General features: G+C 45.3%; 1 protein-coding gene across 11 annotated transcripts in view; it reads right to left on the reverse strand.

The window, feature by feature from the left end:
• Positions 1-6,083, reverse strand: part of Cd44 (CD44 molecule (Indian blood group)) — an 82,773-nt gene extending 76,690 nt beyond the window's left edge. For 2 of the 11 annotated variants that reach the window (NM_001281874.1, NM_001281873.1), the window contains exon 1: positions 5,790-5,958. In NM_001281874.1, coding sequence (NP_001268803.1) covers positions 5,790-5,874 — 85 coding nt within the window. In that variant the 5' untranslated portion in view covers positions 5,875-5,958. Of the gene's footprint in view, positions 1-5,789 lie in introns of all 11 variants that reach the window. The other 9 variants (XM_021230366.2, XM_013117729.3, XM_040744835.1 and 6 more) reach the window with 9 other exon arrangements.
• Between the last annotated feature and the right edge of the window lie 7,731 nt (positions 6,084-13,814).

Consider the following 13,814-nt stretch of genomic DNA (forward strand, 5'->3'; position numbering starts at 1 on the left):
CCACAGGACCTGGGTTTGAATCTTGGCCCCCTCACTTTACAACCATGTGGCCTTAGTCTATTTACTTAAATTCTGTACCTAGTTGCCTCATCTGCGAAAAAGAAATAATAAATAACTGTTTTTTGTGAGATTGGAGTATAAGTTAAACAAGTTAGTATATAGAAAACAAAGAAAATGTCAGTTCTGTTTGTTATGATTATTAACATCAGTAAATGGTATCTCAGAAACCTACAATTAGCCATCAAAAAGCAAATACAGAAGGTGTAAGGACTCCCAAAAATGCCCAAATTCCCAGCCATTGTCAAAAACATAGATGCTCAAATCACAGCTCCTATGACTGATTCCTTCCTCCCTGGGGTTTTACAGTTAACCTTTACTTTCTAAAGCTGAAGACATGAGGAAGGTTCTTAGACCTGAGTTTTGCAAATCTCCTCCTTGGTGACTCAGGCCATCCCCACCCACTTAGGATCTGTCTGCCCACACTTGCACAAAGGAGGGACTCTTGCCCCAGGATGGCACACCCAGGCAGCTGGTGCACCCCAAACTCATGGAGTTTCTGGCTCAGTGAGTCTAGACCCCACAATATCATCCCCTCATCCCTGTGTTTGACTCTCTGTCTCTGAGGATTGGTGGGAAGGTGATCCAAGGGAAGGCAGGACCTGCCACAATTGTGAGCAGCTTTTACTGGGCAACTTCCATGCAAAGGAAGCTGGTGGGGTGTCCTGTTAGTTACCAGGCTTCCTGTAGATTAGCCACTTTGAGGGTGTAGTAGTGTCAGTTTGGATAGCAGACCACAGAAAATACCAGAACCTTCTGGGAAGTGCTTCTGATTCTCCCCCTGCTGCTGTCACCTGCCAGAAGCAAGTGTGGATCAGCGGTTGTGTGGGCCGCTTCCCCCAAGGACTCGTGTCTCAGACCATCAGCTCACAAAGCCAGCCATTACTGGACAGTGTTTGATTTTGAGGTCTAAATGTGGGTTTGGTATCAGCATCCTACTCCCTTCTCACTCAGCCATTCACTAACCCTCTCCTTAGACCAGCCCCATGGCCAGTAGCCACCAAAACCACAGACAGACAAACTCTCTGCTTGGAATGAGGACATATAAGCCCTACTGTAAGCAGTTGGACAGTCAAGCCTTCTCCTCACAATGTGTAGAGTAACAACAAAGTCATCAACATGCTGTCATGGTGCTCGCTTCGGCAGCACATATACTAAAACATGCTGCCAGATACACATAGACATATTTGCATATTCACTGTGTGGGTCAGCATGCCTCCATACATGAAAACTCTTAGTTTTCTACTTGAGACATTATTTCAGTTCAACATTTGTGGTCCTCATTTTGGGTCAACACTGGGGTCTTGGGCCACAAAAATGGTTGAAATATAATCCTTGACATCATGGGGATCCATGGGACTGCCAAAAGGCCAATAGCAGAGACATTTTTCCCATTCCTTCCTAAAGGCCCTGCCTCCCCAAACCCTTGATGGCCAGTTTGGAGCTCCTATGGGTTTGTTTGTTTGGTTGGTTGGTTGGTTTATTTTGTTTTTTTTTTTTTTTTAGTTCTGAAGACTGAGTTCAGGACTTCATGCATGCTAGGAAAATACTCTGTCACTGAGTTCCATACTAGCCCCAGGAGTCTATGTTGAAGAAAATTTCCAACCTGAGGAGTAAGTAAAAAGTAGGACTCAAATTTAAGGCCCTTCTTTAAAAAAATGCTTGTGTCCCAGTTCAAGCAGAGGCACAGAGAAAATTGAGTCATCAGCTTCTTGTTGTGCAAACCCCAAGAATTTCTCTCTGAAGTAGAGAAGATCCCCTTTGAAAAGTCCACGGGGCCAGGAAGTAGCTGCACCTGCTTCAGATCACTCTTTCACAAGAATCATTTCCCTCTCACGCTCGGGGTGGGGTTGCTAAAATGGAGGCACTGATGAAACACAACTGCAGATCCCACCTTGTCTCAGGACAGACTACAGGGGAAGCCGTCTCTCCTCACGTGGCCTCCTGTTCATTAGTGGAGTGGAGTCTACACACTTCGGTGGCCTCGTGTCTTCTGGGGGTTCTCAGTGGATTGTGGTTCAAGATCCATGGCTTCTGTAGAAAGCTATGCCAACCCATGGCCTGGGATTTCAAGACTCCCTCTCAAATAGGAAATATATAACTGTCCAAAGAGTACGTAGCAGCGGTTCTCTATGGGTCATTGCATCTGAAATGCCTGTGAGGGAAGCATGGGAGTGTCTGTGGGCCCTTTCTTAATTTGCAGGCAGAGAGTATTGCCCTGACTTGTCTCTTAGGCAAGGGGAAGCCTCTCCCTTTTTGCCAAACCTACAAATGAGGGCATGTCTAAAGGGGCAACTGGACTCTGATAAAGGAACTGGCTTATTCCAGCAGTAAATAACTAAGTTGGCATCTCTGACAGCTGTGACCGAGCCCAGGGAAAGGGACAAACTATCCAAGAACACAGTCTGCTTAAGGGTGGCAAGGAAAGCCCTTCATAATCACTTTGCTGACTATAGGGGACAGGAACAATGAGAAACATCACAGTATTTCCAGAATCCTCCAAAAGCACTGGTGGGGTGATGTTAAATGATGGGGCACTCCAACTCTACCCCTGTGTCCTTGGGTGAGTCCCATTATATCTGAGCCTCTATTTCTTTGTCAAGAAAGTGGTGTTAGGAAAGTACTAATGTGTATGACTGTTGCAAGGCTATGGAGGAAAACGTATCACTAAATCCAACTGATCTGAGCAGTGGGTGCTTCTTACGGATTTCACATGTTGAGTGGCAATAGCAACATGCCAGGGTTTTAAAATGGGGTGCTCCTAACTTTTCAGTGATATTCAGGAGGTATCAGAAGCTCTAAAACAAGATGGATCTGTCTTGAGCACCAATTTCCTTTAGGGAAAGATACAGTGATCATGATTCTTAAACTCAAACAGTATATTGGGCCATAAAATACAGAACTGAGGTGAGTGTGTAATGTAGTACTGAGGATGCTAAAACTTTGCTATGCCACATCCCGAATTCACCTCACCCTCCTTACCACTGCAGGGGAGAGCGTGGGACTCCCACAGTCCTCCAGAGACTGGGGTGTTTCAGGGATGTCCTCACACTCTAACAGAGTGGGGAAGTCACCAATCCTTGTCTCCCATGTTCTGTTTCCTCTTGAGAAAAAGAATGGTTTTTTTTTCTTAAATGATCTTTAAAGTCCCCATCTCTGAGTCTATGACAGTGAATCAGGAAATTTTTCTGGAATGAGTGGAAGGAGATCTGTCATAGACCAGGAATTTCATGTGGTCCAGCGTCCCCTCCTGTGTGGGGGGAAGTTGACAGAGAACAGAAACTTTTTCCCTCATTGCCAGAGTCCCCAGCGCATCAGCTCATCACGGCTTTGGAAGGAAGTAAACGTCCTATGTGAGCAGGGGAATAACAGAATGAATCGAGTCTAACTTCGGTGGGGATGGGACTCATGTCCTTATTTCTTCACACGGGAAGACTCAGCTAGAGCTCTAACTGCCAATGGGAAGAAGTATCCAGAATGATCTGAGTGAGTACAGAGACACCTGCGGCCCCTAAGCCCCAAGATTCTCAAATGCACCCCTCTTTCTCAACAACAGAGGTGCAATTTCGTAGCAATGTTCTCTGATCGTGGAGGAAAGGACATGCGCACATGGAGACTACTGCCCAGGGCCCCTTTCTCCTCCGCTGTACAGGGTACCTGGGGGTCGCTGGGTTACCTCAGGACCATTTCTACTTTTTGACTTCTGATACAACACTGAACAGTTTCTCCTGTCACTCCACCCCCGCCCAGCAAAACTTTTGCCCAATCTCAAAGCTTCCTCATCTCCCAAAGCCAGCCACTACCAGAATGGGGCAACTAGGATGCCTCCCTTCTCCGCCCCGCCCGGCCCCGCCCTTTCTCCTCTGCTCTGTCTACCCAGACCCACATCCTCTAAGTCACATCTCATTTCCGAGTCTCGGTTCCTTACCAACAACTTTACAAGGGTATGAAAACCAGGCCCATGCGGTCACTACTATGGACCCCCACAGTATGCAACAGGAAGGTAAAAACCCCAAGGCAGGAGAGAGCCTGCTGGTCTCTAGGACCTGACTCCCAGGGTCACAAGGGATCCAAGGACCTGGGAGTAGGCTTTTATGAGCAACCGGAAGGCAAGCTAGGAAAATACAGGAGCTCAGCTCCTCAGCCACCGCAAAAGGTGTGGGTGTCCAATTTTTCTCCTCTCCTTGGAGGCCAAGCCCAGGGCTGTACCTGCCCTTCCCCCACCCATCCATACGGTTTCTGACTTCCAAGGGCCCTTTGGAGCTCTGGTTCCCTTTGGAAGCCTCCACTGTAGCTTTAGCTGGCCAGAAGACCTCTTTCCCAAAGCCTTCTGGCTTTGTCGAGAACATGTGTTCAGATACCCCATGACAGTCTAAGCTATGGAATTTAATGAACCCAAGTTCATACCCAGCAGCACTCCTTGCTGTGTGAATATGAGAAGTCACCTAACATATCTGAGCCTGTTTCTCTCCACACACACAAAACAAACAAACAAACAAAAACACAAGCCAGCAACAACAAAAACCTTGATAACTGAACACTTCTCACCAAATCACCACAAGGATAAAATGTGATGGCATATGTGAAATACCTGACAGAGATCCTGGCACAGCAAAGGGGCATAGATAAACGGCCAATAGAGTCATGTTGCTATTATTATTATTTGTATTACTTCTGCATCAGAATTCAAATTTTTTTATCTCTTGCTGAGAGGAACTCACTGTAGGTTGAGCTGACTTAATGACCTGACACTTCTTAAAAACAAAAAACAAACATTAACTTGTGCTGGTGCTAAACAAAGCGTTCATGAAATTATCTGTTCATATGTAGACAAAGGAAGGGAATGCTTGGAATTGAGCCATACTGGATACTTGGCCTCAGTTCCTCCTCTCCACAGCCACCTAAGTCACCAACTTTATTAAGGACTCCACACTAAAGTTCGTGTGTAACCCTGATACAGGTCCCCTCTTGCTCTGAAGATGCCAGACAGTGAATATGAACCGTGTGCTTTCTGATTTTGCCCAGACTGGCAGAACCAGGGGACCATAAGCACTAGACAGCTGGTCTAATCATTGCTTCTGTTATGTGTCCTCCTTGGCCCAGCCTGGAATCTCTTGGGGGCTCAGAACCGGAACACAGCACCGGTTCAAGCTCCCATAAGCTAAAGCAGTTGGTGACCAAAGCAGACTGTAAGAGCCTTGAAAACCAGTCTAAGCCCAGGCTCTCTCTCCAGCTTTCTGGGGCTCCTTTCTGAAAAGCTCATTGCCATTGCTGGCTCTCTGACTTACAACTCTGTGGCCACCTTGCTACTGTTCTACAGGTCCCCGCTCCTGCTCTGCCCCAGTCCCTGGCTCTGCCCTGACACCCACGAGAAGCCCAGCCCTGCTTGAGGAGCCCTTGGGCACCCGAGCCTGTTAGTCCGGACACCGACTGCCTGCATCCAAGAGTACAGTTACTTTTGCGCCATGTGCTCCGGCAAGCGCCAGCGACCTCGCCCAAAATCTGCGGCGGGCAACCTGCCCAGCCAACTTTCTTCTCCCTTTCTCTTTTCTTTTCACCAAAGCGGCGCATCCCAAGAACCGACTCTCAGCAACTGCGTAGCCCCCAAGCCCCAGCTTTGCTTTGCTGAGCCCACTTCACTGCATTCCCTCCCCGGGGGTTCAACCCAGGGGCATTCTGCTGGAGTGGGCACACCGCGTTCGCATCCTGCTGCCCAGGCTAGGGCCACTCACCGATCTGCTGCTGCGCCAGGCTCAGCGGCAAGAGGCAGAGTCCCCAAGCTGCGTGCCACCAAAACTTGTCCATGGTGTGCGGCATAGAACCGAGGAATCTAGTCGCCTCTTAAAAAGGGTCGCAGGGAGCAGGGGCAAGGAGGATGGATGGAACCTGTCACAGGCTGGGGGCCGCTGGGCAATGAGGCCGCCTCGGAAGTTGGCTGCCGTTTTTATTCCAGGCTTTGAAAGAGTGACCTAAGAGGGAGGGAGCGCGCGAAGGACACACCCAAAGCGAGGGGGCTGTGACTAAGCAGCCAACGGTGGTTTAAAGATACACCAGCCTGCTTACACTGCTGACCCTGAGACCCTGCCCTGCTCTCCCCGGCAGCTGAGAATTGCTGCCGCCCCCGTCTGCCCACGTCCCATCCCCCGGGTCATTCCACAGGCTTCCTTCTCTGGCCAGCCCTTCTGCCTTTGGGGAGCCTTGCCTGGGACAAGGAGAATGACTGAGTCTGTGACCTCACCCCTCTGAGTTCAGCCTCAGGCCTCTTCTTTGCCACTAAACTTCTGGGAACCTGGCTGGGGAATGACTGTCTGGGTTTCCCAGGAAGCCGGACATCTCCTAGGGAGGAGCTGAGACAAGAGGGAGATCCTGCTGGGAGGGAGGATTGAAAAGTGGGGAATTTGTGGGAGTGTCTATTCCTCTTTCCCTCTGAGAGAAGGCCAAAATGCTCAGTGGCTCCTTGCTCATGGAAACCTAGTGATGACCAGCTATGGGGTCATATCTGATGCTAAGGGGGTCATACCTGACTCTGTGGAGGTCATATCTGACTATATGGGGGTCATACCTGACTCTGTGGGGGTCATAGCTGACTATATGGGGGTCATACCTGACTCTGTGGGGGTCATACCTGACTCTATAGGGATCATATCTTACTCTATGGGTCACATCTGACTCTTTGGGGAGGTCATACCAGACTCTATGGATGTCATATCTGACTCTATAGGGGTCATACCTGACTCTATGGGGGACATATCTGACTCTATAGGGATCATACCTGACTCTATGGAGGACATATCTGACTCTACCAGCCCGTGCTGTCATGCTTGTCAGCCTCCTATCTCAGGATGGCACCTCTATCCTAGGACCCACCCACGAACACACTTCATTCATGATCTCAGTTATCTACTAATCCATCTACCAATTCTTTAAATCCTTCTGGGTTTCACACATCCCTCCATCCATTCTCCTGTCCACCCATCTTCCTATATATGCACTAACCTAGTCATACTCTATCCACCACCAAGTCTTACATTTGTCTATCTGTACAACTTTTCATCCACCACTCCAGAAATTCTGTTTACAGTTCTCCTAAGCTCACCTCTTCCACCACCTTCCCCATCCATCCTCCAGCATGCTGATCACATTTCCGTTCCATCATTTTATCCAGCTTCATATCCACTTACACATTTGTCACTTCTTTCTTGTTTGCATTTATGCTCCCTTCGCTGCAAACTTCAATACACTGCCATTTATTTCTTACCTGAGAAATATCAAAGAGGTGTGCATTACCATATTCTTCAAGGGAGACATTTCAAGGCTGAAAACAGGGGGAAGTCATATTTTAAATCACAATTCCCTACTTCTCTCATACACTGTGAGTCACAACTAGGACATCAAAAAGCCGTGTTTATTTTTAATGTGAACTACTACAAGTGAATGTGAGCGGACTTCTTGCTGAATGAGATACATGGAAAACATGCCTGTGGCCAGACCCTGAAGGAATCATGCCAGAATTTCTGAGGGAAAGTGATATTTTGGAATTTATTCAAAGAAAGTGAAAAAGTAAGAGAAATGCACCCAGCTACCTGTCCATCCATTTATTTATAAAACATGTAATGATTGCCCAAAGATATCAAGATAAGCCGAACCTAATTTGTCTCCAGGCACTAGTTTACAGTCAAAAGCCAGTTGCTGCTTACAACATGAAATATACTGTAAAATAGAGCCAGAACTGGCAAGAGGGCTCGGTGGCAATGTGCTTGCCACCAAGCATGTGACCCAAGTTCAGTCTTAGGAACTCACATGGTAACTCACACAAATAGTCCTCCACCCTTCACATGCACGCCATGGCATAAATCTACAAACACACACACACACACACACACACACACACACACACACACTTAATAACTATTAAGTGTTTAGAAAATAATTCAGCCAGCCTTTTGCATTTATAGATTAAAAATATTCATAAGAATTGCATTTTTCTGAGTATCTGTAAGCTTTTTGATTTTCATTATTTTGTGAACAACACGGGTTAACATCTATGCATCACATACACAATACACATTATTCTATTGTGTTAAGTACTACAAGTTATCTAGCAGTGATTAGAAGAATATGTATGGGTTATATGCAAATATTAAGTAATTTTAAATAAGAGAACTCATCATCGGAAGGTTTAATATGAAGCTTGTGTGTGTGTGTGTGTGTGTGTGTGTGTGTGTGTGTGTGTATGTGTGTTTGGGATGCCAACAGTCCTGCAATATGAAGAAAAAAATCACAGTATTTTCTTGGAAACACAAGTAAGACACCCCAAGAGAGGTGATACTTGAGCCAGGTACAAAAGAGAAGGAATTCTTAAGAAACTGAAGGGACATGTCAAGGGAGTTCTGTCAAGAAGTATCTTGGAGTCAAGACTAGAATACCTATCTCTAAGTTCTGTTTGGTTGCTTACTACTTTAGGGTCTCAAGACAGGCAATGAGATTTTAGTGCCTCCATTTCCCCAAGTGTAAAGTGGGCTGAATAATAGTATCTGCTTTGTAGAATTGGTGAGCAGGGAATGGCTTTTAAAGTCCTGCATCTCTTAAACACTGGATATTTCTATGCATGTATATTTGTATACATGCACGCACACACATAAGCACACACAGAGAGAGGAGGGGGAGGACCAGCTTGAATATTAGAGCAGATGAAAGGACTGAAAGCGGACAGCCAGACAGATGACTAGAGAAGACTGCAGGGCCATGTTGTAGATGGCAAGGAACTTGATCCTGTAGAAAACCAAGATCCATCATAAGTTTTAAAAATGATTTTATATGAAAAATGTACTGTTTATCCACATGCAAGTTCAGTTAGATGACATATAGTTAATTCACAGTATTATGGCCCCTTCACAACTTCCTTGTAGGTTTTCAGTTAGAGCCTTACACCAGCATTTTCAGAGACAATGATGGGGCTGCAAACTCACTGAACCTATTACCTAGCCAGTCTGTGGTTGCAAGGTATGACTCAAGGATCTGCCTTTCTAAGATGAAGAAGGTACCTCTTGGCCTCATGTGAATACCGGACACTTTGGAATCTTCCAGTAACTGGAAAGAGCTGGCCACCCTGCTGTTTGTGACCCAGAGACCATTTACTTCAAATTCTAAAGACTCGGCCATTTGAGATAAACATCCTAGTGGGTTGGTGAACTGTGGATGGCAAATGATTTTTGTCTGTTTCTCTTTGGAGGTGGGAGAGGGAAATAGGTAACCACCAGGAATGCTGTTTGGTTTTGTGGAACCCAGGGGTTCCTTTGGGAGTGCCTCAGAAAAGGACACAGAGTCCAGAGCTGAGGATTCACAGTTCCTCCCTTGTTCTCATTCTACAATAAAAATTCCACATGGTCATTTTTATTTTATAAATTACCATACCATGGGAGAGTTCACTTTGATAAAAATTTTACTCTTAAAAAAGCCGGGGGGGGGGGGACCCACCAATCTAGGTAACGTCAGAGTCCCCCTAGCTGGACTCTTGCGATTACTTGGCGATTAGTTCAGTAAACAATACTGCTAAAGGTGTGTGGTGGGGACCGACTAAAAATGATTTGCAAGACATGCAAATTCTCTAGAAATTATTATTAGGATTCTTCTCTGGGTGGGGGGGGGGGGGGGGCTTGCTGCTTCTTCCCGATAGTTCAGTGAGGGACTGAGACAGCTTGCCCTGATGCCACAAATGACTCATTTTCAATAACAGACTTACTGAGTCAGGCTAGTCCTTGGAAATTCCTGGATTATCTCTGAGCCCCCTATCACCCCCTTTTCAAACACCTCGCCCACACCACAGCCACGAGGTCTTCCCCAGCGTCTCTGTTGTGCCTCTTATGAAGGTGAAATCCTTACAATAATTTACTTCAGGCTTTTGGTATCAGTTGTACATTCGATCAGCCACCTTTTGTAAATCAAACTATGGATGTGGGAAACTGGAAAGGAGAGCTTGAATTGGTGGGGCTTGACATGAGATCACAGGGTTTGGAAAGAAGCCAGAATGCAGTCATCAGCCTTGAGCTGAGACAGCCCAAATCTGAGCATTGGCTTTGCTGTTATCAGTGACTTAACCTCTGGAAGATTTGGGTTCAAAGTGAGGGTAAGTGGACCATCTCCATAGTTGAGGAACACTAAGGAAAAGAAGAATCAGGATCTTGGTGGAGAGATCCGTCATCGCCATAGGAGCTCCCTGTGTTCAGGGACATGACTGTGTCGGAAAGTAGTGTATCAGTCGCCATGGCTGACATAACCCAGTCTCTGGCTTTATCTATCATGATCCATAAATAAGCACTGTACAAATGCCTCAGTGAGTCCTGCTCTCTTTTTTCCCATCACAGCCCCTGAGCTGTTTCAGAAGCCACATGAGCTCACAGGTTGATGCATGTAGGCAACTTGAGGGTTGCTGAACCCCTTTAGGCAGTACTCTGCAAAATGACCAGTTTAGCAACCTGCAGCCTGTGCACATGAGCAGACTAGACGTTCTTACAGAAACACTGGAGCCTGATGGCTTCTGATAATAAATCTCTTCTTCTTAGGCAAAGAAAAATAAAATCTAAATGTGAATGGAAGTATGAAGGGCAAGGCTGGGAGAGTCAGGGATGGATTGTGGGGCTGTACAAACATTGAACAGTGTTCAATGTTTTCAGGGAGCTGTTTCACAGACAAGACTCGGGCTGTCAAGGTGAAGGTAAAAATACCATCCCAGTTAAAATTGAATTCTCAATGAAATCCATTCTTTGCTCACAGTCATGGGATGAATTCTACACATGCAAACGAATAGTAGTGAGAAACCCTCATGAAATCATTTCTAGTCCAAGGAATGGATAACTAGGGATGAGTGACTCTTCATGATAAATAAGTAAGATTGAATGGCTATTCTTCAGTTAACAGTGATCACAGAGTTGGGCTTTTCAAATTATGACAAATGAAGTAGTTGGTGTAATTGTTGCACCTTGGAATGCCAAGGGAACTGAGGAGCCTAGATTCTAGATTGGCTGTGTCGGTCACAAAATGGCTTTCACATAGAATTTTTGGGACTAACAAAATAAGCACCCAAACCCTGAGCTGGTTGGCAAGAAACTTAGAAATGTGATTATTTGAGTATGGAATCTGAATTGATTATTCTTTTCATTCATTTATGTATCTATCCATTATACAAATAATAAATACTGGGTAAATCTTACACATTCTTGATTTTGAAATAGTTAACCATACTATTCCACCGTCACCATAGCCATTACCATCATTGTCACCACTGCCAGCGCTATCATCACTATGACTCCTAGCACAGCCATCATCATCATTGCCACTGTCCTACTTTTGTCTCTGCTGCTGTGATAAATACCCTGACAAAAAAGTAATTTGGAGAGGAAGGGGGTCATTTCTACTTAAAATTTCAGGTTATAGTCCATTATTGTGGAGAAGGCGGCCGCACCATCTCCATAGTCAAGAGCAGAGGGAAATAAATATGTGTACATGCTCATCTGCTTTGCTGCTTGCATTCTCTTGCTTACCTTGATTTCTCCACTCTTATGAAGGTCTGGGTTCCCTGACTAGGGAATGGTGTCTCGCACAGTGAGCTGGATCTTCCCACATAACTAACTTACTAGGACAATCGTCTATAAAAATGCCTAAGGGTAAATCAAGTAGACCATGAGACTCTTCTCAGGTTGTTCTAGGTTGTATCAAGTTGACAAATCTAAGGTCACAACCACTGTAAACATTGTCCTTACCATCATCATTTGTACCTTCCTAATTTTTGATCTGGCAAAACCACTAAAGCAATGGAGTTCAAATTAGTTTTTGCTTTGCTTTTATTCTACTCAGTTTCATTTAAGACAGATAAAAATTAGTTCTCTCCAAAGGAGTCTCACTAGGTATACCATACTTGACAGTAGGTCCCCTGCCCAGAAGCAGATGGCCAACATTAAATGAACTCACCAGTGCTTTTATATAATTTTGTCTCATGTTGCTTTTGGGGGGCATTTTTTCTTACTGGCTTTTGGTTTATATATTATGGTTTCTTATCGGGAGAGAGAGAGAGAGAGAGAGAGTGTGTGTGTGTGTGTGTGTGCGTGTGTGTGTTTATGAACTTCTTGAGTTCTTTCTTACTTTACCATGGTTTGTTTTTTGTTTGCTTGTTTTCTAAAGAGAAATAGAGGGCATGGGGTTGGGTTGATGGGGAGGTAGGAAGGATCTGGGAGAAGGTGAGAAAGGGAAACTGTGATAGGAGTTGCTGGATAGTTGCTAGCTCACTGGAGAGAAGGACTGAGACTAGTAAGGTAGAGGGCAGTACTTGCTGATTCCCAGTTTTCTTAAAATGAGGAAGGCTTATTTAATAGCAGAAACTCAGACATTTACTGCTCACTGGGCTATCTCTTTTTCTGTATGGATTCAGCATGAAATAGCAGTATGTTTTGACTAGAAACGTGTACTATTCTCTGTGATGGCACCTGAATACTTACTCATTTCCTACACTCACTGCAGGATATTTTTTGTTTGTCTGTTTGCCTGATTTTATCTTTACTTTAGTCGCTCTGGTTATTGTTGTTGTCTCACGCACACAACACAATTCCTCCTCTGATCCTGAAATTTAATTCTTGCTTTGGTGACTTTTCTATGTGACTTCCTACTTTCTATGAGGGTGACTAAATGATCCCAGTAGCACAGACTGATACAAGCCTAGTCCTGTTAGAGCTGGTCATCAAAGCTGGGAGTAGGATGTAGCTGAACATGCATCCATCTGTATGGAGAAGCAGGAGAAAGACAAATAGGGCAGAGACTCGGAGACAAGCATAAAAACATGTCCTCCCTTCTGTCACTTTGCAGGTTCGTTGGCTCCTGTGGGGCACCCAAGCCCTTATCACTAATTCCCTTCTGTTAGCCTGCACTAATTTCTGTGACTTACAACCAGAAAGACTTAATGAATATAAGACCATCACTTCACTCAAGTGGATGATAGAGATGCCTACTGCCTGGTTTAGACCTCGGGATTTGACTGTATGGCTTAGGTCTTCTCTTACTATCACTCCTTTTGTGACTTGGGCCCCTTTCAGTTCTCCTAACATTGTCACATTCTACCCAAAGAATCTAATTATATCTCCTGTACTGTGACAGAAACTAGATTCCTGAGTGATTTGCCTACAGTTGTGAGCTGATCCAAATGAGTAGCATGTCTTCTGAGTCCTGTCTTCCAGAGTCTTTGTCAGAGAGCCCCTTTCTGCCTGGACATGCCTGATAATCCATTTCAAAGGCAAAACCTTCCAGCTGGCAGGCAGTAACCACTTCTCTTCAAAACACCCAAAGGGTAAAACTTCTGGGTGACGATGCAGAATCATGAGCCTCTAGCCCAGTCCTGATGGGGTTTAACATCAACACTCATGGAAAAGGAACAGGTTTAGAACTAGGAGGTGAAGCCAAGCTGGATACCTGACTACAGAAGACTGATTCTAGATGTGCTCCATGGCTCACAAAAAGACTTGTTGAACTAAACCTGATTAGGGGAAGATGTGGGCAGGGAGGGAAGGGAGAGGGGAAGAGAGACATCTACAGTGAGTGTGGTTGTGACTGCATATGAAGGTAGAGGATGAGAAGCACAGATATAATCACCACAACATGAAGGAAAATGGAGCCTTCCAATTGTCAAATAGAAAAATGACAGATCCTGTCACCAACCAGGAGTGCAATAGGTGCTATCTGTGTGTAGCACACAGACTGAGCACTGAGAGACA

Source organism: Mesocricetus auratus, unplaced genomic scaffold (genome assembly GCF_017639785.1).
Source record: "Mesocricetus auratus isolate SY011 unplaced genomic scaffold, BCM_Maur_2.0 Super-Scaffold_100004, whole genome shotgun sequence".
In the NCBI taxonomy this organism is placed as follows: Eukaryota; Metazoa; Chordata; class Mammalia; order Rodentia; family Cricetidae; genus Mesocricetus; species Mesocricetus auratus.